At 37.9% G+C, this 18,399-nt stretch overlaps 2 protein-coding genes, 1 long non-coding RNA gene and 1 pseudogene across 4 annotated transcripts; 1 reads left to right on the top strand and 3 right to left on the bottom strand.

Moving 5' to 3' along the window:
- Nucleotides 1–3,945: 3,945 nt before the first annotated feature.
- Nucleotides 3,946–5,643, bottom strand: LOC147525397 (uncharacterized). The gene is made up of 4 exons (XM_086607022.1): nt 5,504–5,643; nt 5,065–5,292; nt 4,626–4,835; nt 3,946–4,242 (listed from the first exon to the last, which is right to left on the bottom strand). The coding sequence occupies exons 1-4, from the start codon at nt 5,604–5,606 to the stop codon at nt 4,109–4,111; spliced, it is 675 nt and encodes a 224-aa protein (XP_086463148.1). The 5' UTR covers nt 5,607–5,643; the 3' UTR covers nt 3,946–4,108.
- A 533-nt stretch (nt 5,644–6,176) lies between these two features.
- Nucleotides 6,177–7,402, bottom strand: LOC147525396 (pentatricopeptide repeat-containing protein At2g15690, mitochondrial-like). The gene has a single exon (XM_086607010.1). It carries the CDS (start codon nt 7,400–7,402, stop codon nt 6,299–6,301), a length of 1,104 nt encoding a protein of 367 aa, XP_086463136.1. The 3' UTR covers nt 6,177–6,298.
- Nucleotides 7,403–10,830: 3,428 nt separating this feature from the next.
- LOC147525394 (uncharacterized) lies at nt 10,831–17,641 on the top strand. Its single transcript, XR_015221567.1, has 6 exons — nt 10,831–11,298; nt 11,596–11,707; nt 11,778–11,850; nt 11,961–12,079; nt 16,360–16,476; nt 17,064–17,641. It is a non-coding gene; the product is annotated as an uncharacterized LOC147525394 (long non-coding RNA).
- LOC147525395 (cyclin-dependent kinase C-2 pseudogene) lies at nt 13,454–15,811 on the bottom strand (annotated as a pseudogene). The gene has a single exon (XR_015193246.1). The product of XR_015193246.1 is annotated as a cyclin-dependent kinase C-2 pseudogene (transcript).
- Nucleotides 17,642–18,399: the final 758 nt, after the last annotated feature.

Raw genomic sequence — 18,399 nt, 5'->3', positions numbered from 1 at the left:
GCTTTTAATGTTTTGAATTTTATTATGATCTTTTGGTATTGGGGAATATGTTCCTTGAGCAATGAAGAGATTCGTCTTTAGAAACACCAAATTCGTGACTCTTGGACACTCTGGGGGCTCTGCACTTGTGAAATCCAGTTCGTTTATTGAAGTGGTCCATGGTAATTTGACTCCAATTACAAAACTGAAACCACCAATTCAAACTTTATATCACCAGTTGAACTTTCCTAGTGACTATGGAAAGCCAATAATCTGAGATATTAGAGCTACAGAACAAGAAGGCTGTGACGCTGTGTTTCGTGGAGGAGTCTCGAGTGTTTTGAGACTTTTCAAACACTTGCGTGAAGCATTTGATCATGAAGGGAAATGGACACCTCACACCTGGAGAGTTGAGAAGATCATCACTTCATCAGTCATCACAGTGTCAGTGTTGCTGCTGGACATACATAATGAAAGCACGTTCGATATTTCCATTATACAGTCAGTCAGTCCGTCAGTCAGTCAGACATCAATTTTGTTTTCCCAGTTTTTTTTTTTTTTTTTCCCCTCATTTTACCGTGACCTGAGTCGGTCTCATTTTCTTTTATCAGTTCAAGTGTCGGCAATATATATTCAAAACAATAAATTAGGCTCAAATCCCAATTTCGTTTTAAAACCACTCTAGATTACACGGTTTTTTATTAGGCAAAATCTATGCTGCGCGAGACATGCTCTTTTTTATTAATCATTCACAAATCCAATTTTCCACGTTTAAATAGCAACCAAAATTTGAATTAAAATCACTATTAATGACAAAATAAGTTATCCCGTTTTTTATTTTTTATTTTATTTTTTTGTTTTACCCTTATGTAAATAAAACAAAACTACGAGAGATAAAATCCAAAAGTCTAAAACTCTTTCTTCTCCAACGGACCAGACCGTTTTTTCTCCTTCCAATCAAAACATAACTTTGTTCTATGATTGTCCTTCGTCAATGCTATAAATACTAGGAGTTATTGTTGGGTTGATTATCAAAATATTGCACTACCTCGCGATGTTTTGAGTTGTGATACTGTTGCAAAGTACCCATTCTTCAAGCAATTCTTACTAGATATACAGAATTATCACAATCAAATTTTGGGTCAATTTTTGGATAATGGTTTTGATGTAGTGTATGTTGTTGCAAACAATTCAGCACGCTATTTTATTTTGCTTTTGTTTTTTTCTTTTTGAAATTTTGTTGAGTTATGAACAGTGAACAATGAGTATTCATAGTCAGTCCATAGTGTACTATGAACAATCAATGTTCATAGTTATGAGCTATGAATATTCTTTGTTAATACCACAATTAGACTATGAACAATAATTTTTCATAGTCATGAGCTATATGAACATTCTTTGTTCATATCACAATTGGACTATGAACAGTGATTGTTCATAGCTCATACTATGAACAATCAATGTTCATAGTCATGAGCTATAAATATTCTTTGTTCATACCACAATTGGACTATGAATAATGATTGTTTATATTCATGAACTATGAACATTCTTTGTTCATATTACAATTGGATTTATGAGCGATGATTGTTCATAGTTAGTTAATTTATGAACACTCATTATTCATAGCTAATCAATGTTCATAGTCATGAGCTATGAATATTCTTTGTTCATACTACAATTGGACTATGAACACTCAGCTCATTGTTCATAGTATGGTAGTTATGAACAATCATTATTCATATCACAATTGGACTATGAACACTCAGCTCATTGTTCATAGTATGGTAGTTATGAACAATCAACGCTCATGAAATATTAATAATATTATTTGTTCATATCACAATTTGACTATGAACAATGAATATTTATAGTCATAAAGAAAAATAGACTATAAACATTCATTGTTCATAGCTCTAATAAGGATGAACATGTTTTGTTCATACTCTAATAGGTATGAACAATGAGTGTTCATACTCTAATATGTATGAACAATGATTGTTTATATTATATACATTGGTTAGGAGTATATTTGGCCTTTCATTTACCCAATCTATTTTTATTTCGCGTCAATGGTATCTTTGATTTTTCATCTATCTGGTTTTTGAAAATAATTATAAAAAAAGTTTGGATTTGGGAGTGATTATTTCACTCGATTTGTCTTTGAGATTCAGTCTCTCTGTTAAAAAAAATCCGATGTATCACTAGAATACTGGATATGACAGACTGACAGTTTAGGCGCGCTTATTTGACTTTGCGACCACTTGGAGGCGACGATGGCGCTGCATGTATTTGATTATGTTGCCCACACGATTGATTGACCGCGTTAAGTTCCCTTGTCCATGCATTACATCTCAATTTTTGGGCTTCCCAAATTGTTTCTTCTTTTGTGGCCAGCTTTAATCCACGTCCCAGTGCAAACATCAGCCACTAATGTACTACTTTTTCGACCATACAAAATATTTGTACGCGTAAAGTAAAACGGAGTAGAAACTCAGCCAACGACAACTCTTAAAAATTGGAATTCCCATCAAGCGCCTCGTAAGTGCCTTACCAATTGGAAGATTGCAAGTTTGGAAGGTCACTTGCCTTAGTGCCTTACAAGTTGCCAAGGGAAGTTTTCACTCGGCATGTCATGTTTCATCTGTTTAACGCTAGTTGTTTGGATCGTAAGTAACGGAGTGCAAAGAAGCCGACCAAAGAGTTACACCTTTTTGGTGATGCAGACTTCCTTTTCGAAGCATGAAGTGATGATGAGGTTACAGTCCAAGAGAAATAAAAGAATATTACGCACGAATAAAAAATAAACAAGTCTGATCACAGTGTCGGCGTTAATAACTTAATATAATCATTTGTTGGCTAAAAGCAACTCGCACCAATCCCATGGCCCCATTGAATGCTATTTTCAGAGACATTAACACATTAATTAGCAAAAGTCGTGAAAACAAAATATACAATATGCTCGTAGCGTGTTTGTGATTTACACAAGCTAGAGACTGAATGTTTCTTACAAAAGTTGATTGAGAGTAAAATCATCACCTGAACCATGAAGTTTGAACTACATCGTTGCATCAGAATACACGCAGGGCAGCAATAGTAAACTACAAGATACATATTTAGTGATAACTAAAAGCCATTCCACTATACCACAACTGGCGGCAGTCCCCCTCTCCAAACAACAGCTGAAGAGGGCCCTTAATCAACATTTTTTAGTTCTTAATATTTACTTGAGTTAATCTAGACCAAGGCTCAAAATATTGAATTTGGTGAATATTTTGATGTACTCAAAAACCGATATATATCGGATATATCAGAGATATCTATTTTTTTGTTGACCAGTCAAAATTTTATTTTGTATGTCGATATATCAGAAATATCGTCGATTATATTAGAAATATTAGAAATATCGGTCAAAATCAATATATTTGGTCAAAATCAACAATATCGGTCAAAGTCAACAATTTATATCGGATATATTGTATATATCGGTCGATATATATCATTATATCAGAAATTGCGATATATATCAGAAAAAAAAGAATTCAATATTCAATTGAAATATATCGAATATATCTATATCGGTATACCAAAAAAACGATATATATCGGCAATATTTTAGGCATTGATCTAGACACTCAACTCCAACACGTCTATACGTGAAAACAGTTATACAAATCTGAGCAAAATTTGACTAGAACTGAGTGTTTGAGTCACCGTTGATAGTAATTTATTCGGAAAAACGCTAAAGCTACTCGCACCATTCCCATGACCCATCCCAATGCTATTTTGAGAGACATTAACACACTAATTAGACCAGTTTGGAAAAAGCACCAGTCTGGAAAGCCAAAACTTATTGAACCGTAGAGCTTGCAAACAAGAGCAACAAAATTCCAAAGAACACTAAACAACAAACGCAATGAATGGCAATAGGCAGCTGAATCAGCAGTCGAATAACAACAGAAAACCTCAAGGGAAGATTGATTACTTTATAATAAATGTCTAAATGTATAATAATTACAAATAGTACGCAGAAATGCACCACGATAACATGTTGAAACATGGGAACTACAAAAGCAAGGATGGTTGCCACCAGAGGTGGTCGAGAACTCTGCTTCCTTCCATATCTCAGTCATTGTGAGTTAAGTTTGTTATGCTTGTCATATCTCTTAAGCTGCACTTTCAACGTCTTCCCACCCAACTGACGCCCATTCATCCTAATAATCGCGGCATGGGAAACGGCTGGTGAGTCGTAACTGACAAATCCTGCAGATGCAAAGGAGATACAGATTTTTCACAGTTCATTCAAAGAAGGGTGTTAATTTTCTAAATGATTAAATTAGATGGCAAACTTTCTCTTCTAATAACTTCTTCATGCATAACTGTCTTAGCTAATTTTCCAGAATTCTTAAAACTCCTCCAAAGATACACAGCCTTAGTTAATACGGTATTCCATTTATTTCTTTCCTTTTTAACAAGGTAACAACAAGTTTTTGTTTTCAAAGTTGTTATCAATTGGTGATATCATGATAAAACCACTAATACTAAATCAGCATTTTAACATACACAGTAGACGTCTCAAACTACACATGAACACAAGATCATGGTTAGGCAAAAATCTGAGACGAAAGAAGCTTTGAGAATATTACCTTCAACTGGTCCACTGACACTTCCTGCAACAGAAGAATGGCAAATAGAATCAACAGAAGACAACTTAGGAACATTTTCTGCACAGCTCAAACTATTGCCATTGATTTTCAACTGGCCGGAGCAAGCACCATTTCCACCTCCATCGCTTTGAGTTTCAGTTTTGGTATCTTTAGGTTCGTGTTTTTTCCTTTCTTTACCGAAAGCTTCATCTGAAACACATTAGTATTTTAGTTTACTTGGTGTTCTGATATTTTGTCAGACAGAAAAAGCAGATAAACTAGTTTGTGATTTCAATGTAGTTATCTAGTGTTGATATCACGATAAGATCATTCATAGTGAATCAGCATCTTGACATACACATTAGATTAATCGAACTGCACATGAACACCCTATAATGCTTAGACCAAAATTTTAGAGGGTAGAGGCATTTGTTATTACCTTCAACTCTTCCACTGCCGCTTCCTGCAACAGGAGTATGGCAAATAGAATCAACAGAAGCAAACTTAGGAACCTTTTCATCACAGATCGAACTATCTTCATTGATTTTCAACTGGTCGGATGAATTCAACTGGTCGGATGAAGCACCATTTCCACCTCCATGGCTTCCGGTTTGAGTTTTGGTACCTTTACATTCCTGTTTTTTCCTTTCTTCGACAGAACCTTCATCTGAAACACATTTGTGTTTCGGTTCACATGGTAATCCAAGGTAACAACTAGATTTTGTTATCAAAATAATTATCAAATGTTGATATCATGACAAAACCACTAATAGTCGATCAGCATGTTGACATACACATTAGATATCTCGAACTACACATGAACACGGCATCACAGTTAGGCAAAAATTTGAGAGGGCAGAAGCATTCATTATTATTACCTTCAACTTGTCCACCACCGCTTCCTGCAACAGGAGAATGACAAATAGAATCAACGGAAGCAAACTTAGGAACCTTTTCAACACAGCTCGCACTTATCGTCATTGATTTTCAACTGGTCCGAGCAAACACCATTTCCACCTCCATTGCTTTCAGTTTGAGTTTTAGTATCATGAGTCAAGCAGGGAAGCACAACAGACATTTTTTTCAGTGAATCATATATTTATTCATTTCAAAACGCTCACCAATGGTGACTCCTGCAATCTTTGATCAAGTTTCACTCTCAGCGTACTTTCAGCTTTTAAAGTTAATACCAATAGATTTGAGGCGGGACTTGTGACTTCTATGCCTACACAACTCTGCATCTTAAAAATTGGATCAATATGAAAAACATTGACACCTGGCATCCCAATTTCGTAGACACCCTTAACATTTCCTAATGGAAGTGTCTCAATTTCCTTGTCAAGGCACCTACTTTCAACCAGACAACGATTTATCGAACTGAATCCAAAGACATTTTTTACGAGAACAAAGGCAATAAGTTTGTGAAGAAAGCATTATGTATATCCTCCTAGGATCAGATTTACAATGACAAAACCACACCTGAACTATATGCTCTCACTTCTTCAATTGCTAGCAAAAGCTTTGTCTATTACCAACTAATACCAAACCCGATTTCAAAAACACACTGCACTAGTAATTGTATTGCATTTTAATACATGGAACAGCCAAAATAAGATAAATTCGGATAACATAAACTCTTACCATCACATCTTGATGACAAAACCAACAAATCTTTACCAGTAATCACCACATGAGCATTTTCCATCCTTGAAATGATGGAAGCGTTTGTTATCCCTTACAATCAACTCCCTACCAACAATCTTCGCCATAATCTTAATTGTGTTGTGACAGTCACCACAAATACGGAGATTCTTGATAATCCTAAGAGGCATTCTCGCTGGTGTACTGATCAAACCATAAGCAATGGCCAACCTCTCACTGTGATAGAGCAATGCTTGTTCTTTGGCTTCCTGATCAATGTCATGAAGTACATATCTAGTATCCGGCACATAACCTTGCTCCTTTGGTTTCTCCTCATTCTTGTAAGGAGGCAAGTGACGGTACTCATTCACCCTGTTTTTCCCATCAAGCAAGCTAATAGCAGACCGCTTTTTCGGAGGGGGTGTTGGTATCTTCTTTGGATTTGCCATAGAAGGGACAAGTCCAACCATCAATTCCTCAGCTCTATCCTCAAGATCGATATCACCATTAACCCGAGCGACCTTCATCAACGCCTCCCAAATTTCTGCAGTAGGTTCAAACGGCATCTTCTCAACATACTCCTCCGCTTCAGTAACATATCCACACTTACCAAGTACATCAACTATTCCAACATAATGTTCAACACTAGGACGAATCCCATACTCATTTTTCATCAAATCAAAATGTAGAAAACATTCTTCAATAGCATCAGCACTACCACAAGCCGCAAAAACCGCAAGAAAAGTCTTCTCATTCGGTTTCAAACCCAGCTTCCTCATCTCTTCAAACAACTGTAACCCATCATCACCCAACCCATTCATCATTGCATGCCAAGAATCAAGATCCCGGTCCAACATCCTCTCGAAAACTTGTTTGGTCTCATTCATACTCTCACATTTCCCATACATTTCAATCAAGTTATTCAACAACAGCAAATCCCCTCTCATTTGCGACTTAAACAACAAACTATGAACCTTTTTCCCCTCGTCTAAAAAGTTGGGATTCCCACAAACATTCAATAACTCATAAAACACATTAAAATCCGCATTATAACCATTCCCTAATATCTCCACAGCCTCTTTAACCTTCCCCTCTTTACACAAACTCAATAAATCAACTTGTTGTGTTTGAACCATTACCTGCTGAGGTGGAGGGTAGTTTGGATTATTATTTGGAGGCAAACGTTGCTGAGGTTTGGATTTTGCTGCTGCCACTGATTATTAGTAGGGCTAGGGGTTCTTTGTTGCCACTGATTATTAGGGTGAAAATGTTGTTGTTGTGTTTGATGGAAGTGATTTGGGATAGAAGAAGAAGAAGTGGTGAGATTGTGATTACGAGATGATGATAACAGTAAAGGTGTGATTTTGAGAGTGGAATGAGCGTGTTTGGAGAGGGAGTAATGATAATAAGTAGATGATGGGTTTTGAAAGAGGAGTTTGGAAACTCGATGAATGGATAACAACGCCATTAAATTTAATTCCCCAATCGATCAGGGGTTTACTGTTTTCTTTTGTAGGGTATATTCATTTACACCTTCTGGGCTTTGGCCCAATTAACTCTTTCTGTACAACCATAATACCGAATACGCCAGGCCCTAGAATGCTTCAACTAATTTACAACTTAAACCAGTGGTTTAACCGGAACTGTAGAAAAAACCATGGTTATGGTTGGAACCGTTTAAAATTGGGTACTAAAAAAACTGGACCATATAGAACCGGAACCGAACGTTATCATACTTTTAACATAAAAAATATCGAAATAAAGAATATAAAAACTCAAAACGTTCATTTATATATTATGAATTTTTTTTATTAGTGTAATATATAGTTTTTATAGTATTTAATGTTATAAATAATATAATAATATAGCTTACAACCTTAAACATATAGTTTTATTTAACTTATTATTAAATGACATAATTACTTATGTCAATATTTAAAAAGCGGCTCGTTTGAGCGGTATTTTTGTGCTTTTAGTACACATTTTTTAATAAGACCAATAAAAAATGTGTGTAAATAATGAATCTCTTAAGAATAGAAATGAAGAATCGGAACCAGGAATACTGATAAACATAAAAATTGATCCTTAATTATCTATAGAATAACACAAACAACTAATGATAAACTTTCTTATCAATATTATTCCCATTCTCAATTCATTATGTAATATAGAGAGTCATGACACAATTCACAGTTGTAGGTAGTGAAGAAAAAGCTTCTTCGGAGCTATAGCATAAGAGACTATGCCATATGGGAGAAAAAGGCATGGAAGTTCTTGCCAAGCAAAAAACCTTGCCAAACATAAAAGGTACGTATTTAAATAGATGTACTCATTGTTTGGTAGGAAAACAACACAGGGTGTCTTTCCAAAGATTCCCGTCTCACAGAAAGGACAATATCCTTGAGCTAGTTCACACTGACTTATGTGGTCATATGAAAGTAAAGTCCCACGGGGGAGTTTTGTACTTCTTGACTTTCATTGATGATGCATCAAGAAAGATATGGGCATATAGTTTGAAAACCAAGGATGAAGTACTTGGCGTGTTCAAGATTTTCCATAGCATGGTGGAAAGAGAGACAGGGAAGCCTTTGAAGTGTATTCGCTCAGATAATGGGGGTGAGTACATAGGGCCGTTTGAAGAGTATTGCAAGAGTCATGGGATTCGTCATGAGCAGACCGTTCCCAAGACGCCGCAAAAAAATAGTATAGCCGAGAGGATGAATCATACTATTATAGAGAGGATGAGATGCATGCTGTCTCACTCTAAGTTATTTAGAAGTTACTGGGTAGAAGCAATGCGTACCGCAGTGCATGTAATCAACCTATTGCCGTCAAAGCCTCTGAATAGTGATTATCCAGAGAGAGTATGGTCAGGCAGAGATGTTGATTATGGATACTTGAGGGTATTTGGGTGCAGAGCATTTGTTCATATTCCCAAGGATGAGAGATCCAAGCTTGATGACAAAGCCAAGCAGTGCATTTTTCTGGGTTATGGGGATGAGAAGTTTGGCTACAAACTCTATGATCCGATTAACAAAAAAGTAATCCAAAGTCGAGATGTTGTGTTCTTGGAAGACCAAACCATAGCAGATTTTGAGGATGGTGAGAAGCTAGAAGCCCCACTAATGATCTTGTTGATTCAGAACCAGAAGTTCCTACTGTGGAACGTGCAGAAGGCATTGAGAATGCAGAGAACCATGGGTTTGAATCTCATGATGATGATCCTATTGCTCATGATAGGATAGAACCTATTGATATAGAAGATGCAGATGAAGTGCATGAACCACCACCTAAGCAAGCAGAAGTGCATTCTCCTGAGCCACAAGAAGATGGGGTAAGGAGGTCTGACAAAGAGAGACAAGCTTCAACCAGGTATCCACCTCATACGTATGTTTTACTATCTAATAGTGGAGAACCTATGTACTATCAAAAGGCTCTTAAAAGTACAGAAAAAGAGAAATGGTTGAAGGCCAAGCATGATAAGATGGATTCTTTGCATAAGAATCACTATGACTTAGTTGAGAAACCGAAAGAAAGAAAAATTCTCAAGAATAAGTGGATCTACAAAGTCAAGCATGAAGAGAATAATCCACACACAAGGTATAAAGCTCGCCTTGTTGTGAAGGGATTCGATCAAAGAAAAGGGATTGATTTTGATGAAATTTTCTCTCCTATAGTTAAGATGACTTCTATCAGGGTGGTATTGGGTTTGACCGCAAGTATGAACCTAGAGGTTGAGCAGCTAGATGTTAAGACATCTTTTCTTCATGGAGACCTTAAAGACGATGTCTACATGGACCAACCAGAGGGGTTTGAGCTCAAAGGCAAGGAGCACTTAGTATGCAAGCTGATAAAGAGTTTGTATGGGTTGAAGCAAGCAACTAGACAGTGGTACATAAAGTTTGATTCCTTTATGGTGAAGCAAGGATACAAGAAGTCTATTTCCGATCATTGTGTGTTTGTTCAAAAATTTCCAGACGGGGATTTCATATTGCTCTTGTTGTATGTGGATGATATGATATGTTGATAGTTGGCCCGAACATCAACAAGATATCCAAGATGAAGAAAGACTTGAGTAAGTCCTTTGAGATGAAGGATTTGGGTCAAGCAAAGCAGATACTTGGGATGCGGATCACTCGTGATAGAAAGAGTGAGAAGTTGTGGCTTTTTCAAGAAAGCTACATTGAGAAAGTGTTAAAGAGATTCAACACGGATCAAGCGAAGCCAGTCAGTTGTCAGCTTGGTGGTTAGTTCCGCATGACCAAAGAGATGTGTCCAACGGGTGAGCATGAGTAGAGTCAGATGGAAAAGATTCCTTATGCATCCACAATGGGCAGCTTGATGTGTGCAATGGTGTGTACAAGACTGAATATACTACACCAGAATTGTCAAAAAAGGACGGGGCCATAAGACGGGCTTGGTCGTCTTTAATTTAGGACGGGCTTCCTAGTCCCAATTGAGAAAAAACCCGTCGTGTGGTTTATCTTGAATAATTGTGTACGTTTTTTTTATTGTAATTAATATAAGACGGATACTTAAGTCTTAAATGGGGTTAGATATTGTCGCTATGAAAAGGACCTCTCTTCAGCCATCGCACACCTCTCTCCAAAACTATTCTTATCTCGTGTGTGCTTCCCTTCTTCCACCCCTTCCCAAACCCTAGTCCATCGAAACCTTGTTCAACACAACCGCGATCGGGCGGCTGTTGTTGGTGAGTGAATAAGAGCGGTCTTGTCGTGATCACCGTGATGTTCTCAATGGAATCACCGTTAAGTAGCCGCCTTATTAGTGCCTACCGGATCGATTGCTTTTATCGCTATTACTGTTTTGACGAAGCTCCCGGTGTCAAAAAGTGCAGATGAAGACGAGAAGACGGTCTCTTGAATCAATCTCCTCGCTGATTAAACTAAACAATCATTCTTTTTAAACGAAAAAAATCAACAAATGCGGAAAAGCAAAGACCTCCGTAGAGCTAGATTCAACTCCCCCCGAGCTTGACCGAGGAAAGATAATCGAAGAAAGTGTGACTGAGGTATGGGTTTCTCATTTTTCCCTTTACAATTCTTGTTTGGTTTTTCAGTAATCATTTTGATATGTTGGACTTGTGGGTTAGGGTCCGAGAGACGTGCTGAGAAAATGAATTCATTGTGTTTTAATTGTTTAATGTTTTGATTTAATTGAGAGTTTCTAGTAATTTGATGGTTCAAAGGTATTAACTTTACTATTTTTATGGATTGGGGTTAATGAATATTGGGTTAATTGTATGTAATTTGGATTCAATTGAGGGTTTGTATTGTTTTTATGTTGTGGGCTTGTTCACATGTAATAGGAATCTGTTGGGCATTGGTCAATTGAATCTGTTGGGCATTGATTCACATGTATTGCAAGCGAGGAGTGCAATAAGAATTAAAAAGACTAGCAGGTCTCATGTAGCTTTCAAGGTATGTAATTATAGTTATATAATTTTCAAGGTTTTATATGTTATGTCTATTAACTTTCGTGTTACATTAGTTTCAAACAACTGCACCCAAGAGTTGTTTCATCGTCCTACGTATATACTTTGGTGAAAGTATTATTGCAACTGGTATTAGTCTTGTCCCGTGTTCCCATTTTTGTTGTAATGTGCAAAAGAATGAAGAAAATTTGGGCTTAAGAGTATTAGTCTTATTGTTTTAATTTTATTTGAAATGCTAGTATTCAAGTTCGTGGAGCATCCGGAGAACAATGAGAAACAATCTGACCAGAAAAGTAAAGTCAAGTTTAAGATTATGAGCCTCAAGGTGAAAGAAGCAATGGACTATGTTCCCGAGTTGGTGAGTTATGTCCTTTTCACTTTCTCTATATTTGTATGTGGAAGCTTTTATATGTTGAAGTTCTCAAGACTGCAGACTTTTCTAGTTTTATTTTAGTTGGATGAACCTATCAACTCAGTATTTCTCCACCTCATTATGACATTGAGTCTGGCTGTAAGATTAGGTTGGATATAATCTTAAAATTGAATTCCAAAGACTCACATATTTGAGTTTTGAATAGTTACTTAGAAATTTATTTCCCAGCCTATTTACTTTTTTGATAGAATAAATATGTGGTTAGGTGACCCCCACCTATATTAATTAACAATAAATTACAAAGAGTTTACCCGATGCATCTTCTTTTCTAAATTAAGCTATCTCAAATCTGCACAAATATAGGCCTTGTAGATGTCAGATGCTAGTCACTTCCCTTTACAGATCCTTAACTAGGATAACCACTCTGTGTGAACTTCTGGTATCTGTGGTGATGCCCAACAGATTCCTATTACCATAGATAACTCTGTGTAAAGTTATTAGTTTTATTATTTTTGTATTGATTGTGTGGTTTATAATGGCTTTGGTATCAATGTTGGTGGAATTTGATGAAAACCAAACAATTTGGGAAGTATTGGAACTGTGGATTCTTTTTCGACTCGATTTAAGTAATAGAATAGTTCCACACCCTTTGACTCATCTACATTAACGTATCTGAATTTGGAACATAACTTCACCAATTAAAATGTGCACATATAATTTAAACATGTGTTTCATTTTTTGCTATGTAATCATGTTGTTTGCACAAGACATAAAGATGAGATAGTAAGTAATTAGGAACTCACCCGGTTTCAAGTTGGAACGGGAGCAGACCTGGATAACCTGGTAGAGTCCTTACTTTTGAGCGGGAGAGTGCTACCACTTCAAAAGAAGAGCATTCCAGTAGAAGCAGCACAAGTAGAAGAATAAAATGCATTTCGGTTCAAGGGACTGTTGTAGGAAAATAGGATGGGCTTCTTTTTTGAACACAAATACTAGTAAATACAAGTTGGCCAATGTGCATAAGTTATCAGTTACCACAGATGGATTGCAGAATCAAAAACCAACTCAAAGCCATGGATTGATCGGGCTAACACGCCTTAATCTATTGTTTGCATCTCGAAGAGCATATCATCCAAAGCCATCCATGTTCACCCCGCCACACATTAACTTATCCATATAAAAGGGGATAGTTCCCTTCCCCAAAGTGTTTAACCTAAACTAACTTCCACACAAGCTTTGGCAAAATTTATGATTTTGTCAAGCTATAACACTTCCTTCAAAGACATCAAGCAAGAGACGGCTGTTCTTTGAGTCTAGAAATTTTGTTTGTTGCAGTAGTTGTTCGTCTCAACCTATCTCTCAACCATTATTGTTGCCGACCATCGATCGCTGATTTCGATTACCACTTATCATGTTTGGACCTCGACCGCCATCCGAACCTCTCAGATGGACCACCTTGAGGATAATTTGGACCACCGACTCCATAACCATCGCCACCACCTCTCGGGACTGGACCGGGCATACCACTTGCAGCATAAGGAGGTCCTCGCATGCAGGTATGGCCGCTGCCGTAACCTCCGCCTTGACCTCCACGATTTGGGTTGTACCCTCCACCGTGATTCCCCCTGTGGGTATCTACTTGGCCCTCCGGATGGTCGAGGGCTTTCCGTAGTGGTGGCTAGGTCCCGCAACCACCGGAGGGCTGGAGTGCATTGGCGGTTAGGTCAGTCGGAGTCGTCGCGGCGCTTTGTCCAAACTGTTGAATGGGAGGGCGCGATGTTGTCGTGGATGGATGTTTGTAGCCGCCTTTGCGGCTTCTTCATGTTGACTGGCTGTTGACGCTTCTTCTTTGTCTGGAACTCGTGAGACGATTCATACTTTGGTAAACTCTTGGGGTCGCAAGGCAAAGGGTCAGTCCAGAAATACTCCGCGTCAAGTGCATCCTTAGCAGATATCCTCTGTGATGGATCAAGAGTCAGCATTCTCTCCAGTAACTCCAAGGCATGGCGGTCAAAATGTTTGTAGGTTTCCCTGACACGTCTCTTCATTGGTCTCGATGGCTTGAAATTGTTGTACCAAGGAATCTTTGAAACCCCAGGCCAATTAACCTCATCTGGGGCGCCACACAACTCAAAAATCTTGTTTAATTGCTCTGGCTCATTTTTCCCAGGCAGGATTGGCTTTCCATGAAGAAGCTCCGCAAATATACAACCGACCACATGTCAAACTGCGGACCATACTTTGTGGTTCCCAAAGAACAGCTCTCGAGGCCTGCATTACCCGTGGTAATAACACGATTTGTTAGATTGCCATTGTGATCGTTGGAGAATGACCTAGCAAGGCCAAAATCAGCAAGTTTCAGGTTGCCCTCGTTATCTATGAGAAGATTAGAGCCTTTGATGTCACGATGAAGAACTTGATTCACATGACAATAATGCAGCCCCGTCAGTAGTTGCCTCATATAGCACTTGATTTGAGGAACCGTAAATCGCATCCCAGGACGATCAGAAAGACCCGTTAGATCATGATCCATGTATTCAAATACCATGTAGATGCTACCCTTGTACTTATTGCCATCTATCTTCCCATGGTCATCTCTTTCAGGACCTGGAGATGTTACAATTTCTTTCAACTTTATCACATTGTCATGATGCAACTTTTTGAGAATTTTAATCTCACGTATAGCTGTTATGGGGAACCTTTCTCTTTCGTTATCCATACGTATCTTCTTCAAAGCAACAATTTCTCCAGTTCTAATTTCTTTGGCCATGAACACTTGGCCATAAGTCCCTTCACCAATCTGCTCCAATTTCTCGAAACAATCCACACTTCGAGATCCCCAAGCCGGTGATTCATCGAGATTGAGCTGCCCCGGAGCGGCAACAGCCATTATTATTGGTACTTCGGAGAAATTGGGCTTCTTCACTAGTTATGTTATCGAAGAAGAAGAACAGAGCAAATTTGATAAGAATAGGTCAGTGTTTCTTTGAACGAGTTGCTAAACTTTGAAAACGATTTGCTTTCTATAAAAAACGAGTTACAATGGTTTATGCAGGTTCTTTGTGGATTGCATTGTTAATTGGGATTGTTATTGGATGGGTTTGGAGGCCTAAATAGGTGTGTTTAGAGAGAGATAAACTGGGTTTTTCCAGTTTCAAAAGATTCTTCGCTGTCGTTTGGTTCTTTCATTGAGTTCTAGCTCTAAACCAAGCTTGAATTCATCGACGGTAGTTGACTTACTCTCATATCTCAGTTTTACTTTGGTTGTAATTGAATTCGGTAGAAATGTTTAATAGTTTATACTACTAAGTGGTGTCTAGAGTAAATTTACGTGAAATCGTATTGATTTGATTATAGTTATGTGAGGATTTCCTTGCCAGCAGCAAGAAATCCAAGTTGTTGTGACAGGAGACACTACACCATAACTGGAATTTTGTGACAGAGACTTTTGAGGTTTTGTGACGTCAAAATGGCGTCAGAAACTTTGTGACGGCAATTAAGCGTCAGTTTTCATTTTTTAGCATCACCATAAATCAAAAAGTTATTTTATTTTTTAAAAGTAATTGTTGGAAAAAAAAAATCGACGGCATATAGGCGTGAAAGGTATGAATATAGTAGTTAATAAAAATTAAAACCGGCACGGTGATGTTGATGTGCCACGAGATCAGGCGTCAATCTCAAAAGACATCGGGTTTTTTCTCGATCTCAACTCAACACAAGAAAGAGAGAAACCTTTCCAGCTCAATGCCTAAATCTGTTCGTTCAATTTGTCCCTCTCTATTATTCTCCCAAGCATAAAAAACGTAGTTTTGTTTCTTCCATCCTCATATTCCCTAATTTTGACGAAGGTGAAATAAAGGACGCAATTTTGTTTATTCCAACAGTTTTGTACTCTCTTTTCGATCTTATAAGGTTTCCATACTGCTACAGTCGATGAAGATAAGTTTTGTTTGTCTTGATTTAGGTGTTTGGAATTTCTAACACCATGATTTTCGTTTTCTAGGGTTTATAGTTTTGTTCCCATGGAGTTTTTTTTCGTTGTGCTAAACTAATTCTAACTTAGTGAACGTGGTTAGTGTTTGTAAGCCTCATAGTTTTTCTGCTCTAATAATATTTCATATATTTTTTCATGTTTTTTTTGGTTGTTTGATACACCAATTGGTTGTGGTAACGGGTACGCCAGGGTCTACATTACATTGTGGGTTCTCTTAGACATATTTGATTCATAAAATTTATGGCTCCAATGCATTTAACGATTCTTATAGCTGTGCAATTGTGGATATATATGTTGTATGGTGGAAATACTGATTGAGAAGGCAAAGGTTGTGGGAGCTCGCGGAGATGCGTGCAAAAGGTTGAGAAGGAGATGGATGCTGCCGAAGGTAATTTGCTTAACCTTGAACGTTTATAGTTTAGTTTCTTTTAATGATCCTTTGATAATGTTAGAATTATATGCATAATAGGGATTTTTTCCCTTTAATTGTGAATCCATTATTGAGTAATGAGGAAAAATGAGATGGTTTGATCATGCTCACACTGAATTTACACTAGGCTTGTTTAACAGTTCTAGTTGGGTAACTGAAAGAGGCATGGTTTAAGGAGGTGAAAACGTATGGAGGTGCTAGTACTAGTATAAGATGTTACTTTTGCGAAAACTGAATGAAGAACTATGATTCGCTTGGGGATATTTTCTTTAGCATTCTGCATATAAATCATTATTGACGGGTGTATGATTACGTATTTGCCGTTTCCCGTAAATATTGCATTTTGTTATGTCTATCCTTTGGTTTGCTAGACTTAGATGTCGACTTTTCGTTTGTTAAAATTTTGATTGTACTTTAGCTTCAAGTTACTTGAAAACATCTGACATTTCCGTGGTGTTTGAACATTGATTGTGATGCTTTTATGGTCTAAATTGCATTGTCTGCATAGAAAGCAAGGTTTCTAGCTAATAAAAACACTTTTGTAGGATTACATGTGTGTTTATAGCCACACCGATCTTCTTTGCTCAACCGCTTATGGTCGGTGTGTTCCGATACTAGTCATAGTGTGGTGGTGGTGCCGCACGGTCCGAGTGTGTGTATGTAGGTGGCAGCATGTGAGTGTGTGTCGTGAGGTGGTAGTGTGTGAGTGTGTGCAAGTGCTAGTGTGGTGAGTGAGTGTGGTGTCTTGGTGCCGTCTTTGGTGTCTTTGGGTCTTTGGTCGCTTCTTTGCCGGGTGGGTGGAGTGTGTCTTTGGGTACCGCCCGGCCGCTAGTGTCGCCTGCTGCGCCATGGACCCGGCCGGTGCTCGCCATGGACCTCTTCCGGCCGCGGTGTCATTCGGCTGGTGCTTCTCGCCGGGCCGGTGTCGCTGCCATGGACCTGCTGGTGATTCACACGAAAGAACAAAATGTGCGTGCAAAGGTGATGAAGATAGGAATTTCAAATTGTTTTTTCATTATGTTTTTATTCTTCTTTGTATACTTTGAAAGCCTAGTTGTTGGCAATCATAAGCTTGAAGATATTGTAAATTGGAAATTATCAATGTATATATCAATTTTTGAAATGTGTTGTTTTAATATGTTGTTTGACTAATTGATTTTATCATCTGAGAAACCTTAAATCGGTGGGGTTACGGAAAAATAGATTCTACAAAAAAATTACCTTAAACTTATACGACGGAAATGCATGTCCTAAACTAAGGACCCAAATTTACGACGGTTAGTAGAGTTCCAGTTTTGAAAACATGTAGTTGCATTGGAAAACAAATATACGACGGTTTTGAGAGTCTTATATTTAACGACGGCATAAACTGTCTCAAGTCCGTCGCAGTTCTAATTCAACTTACTACACTCATTTCCGTCGTTAATATTAACGACAGGGCTATTCGCGACGGAGTCTGGGACACTATTTTCCGTCGTAAATCTCGATTTAGGACGGATTTAACCGTCGTTTTTGGCCATTTCTGGTGTAGTGAGGATATTGCTTTCTCCGTTGGTGTTGTAAGCCGATTTCTGTCAAATCCGGGTAAGGAATATTAGAAAGGTGTTAAGTGGATATTGAGATATCTCAAGGGCACCTCCAAAGCGTATTTGTGTTTTGGTGGAAGTAAGCTCTTACTTGAAAGCTACACTGATGCAGACATGACAGGTGATGTTGACTCGATGAAGTCCACCTCTGGTTATCTATTTACTTTTGCAGGGAGAGCAGTTTCTTGGCAATCTAAGTTGTAAAAGTGTGTTGCCCTCTCCACTACATAAGCCGAGTATATTGCAGCCACTGAGTGTTGTAAAGAGATGCTATGGATGAAGAGGTTCTTCAATA

Source organism: Coptis chinensis, chromosome 1, assembly GCF_015680905.1.
Source record: "Coptis chinensis isolate HL-2020 chromosome 1, ASM1568090v1, whole genome shotgun sequence".
Taxonomy (NCBI): Eukaryota; Viridiplantae; Streptophyta; class Magnoliopsida; order Ranunculales; family Ranunculaceae; genus Coptis; species Coptis chinensis.
The sequence above is the reverse complement of the archived record's forward strand: the minus strand, read 5'-3'. Positions and strand labels throughout refer to the sequence as shown.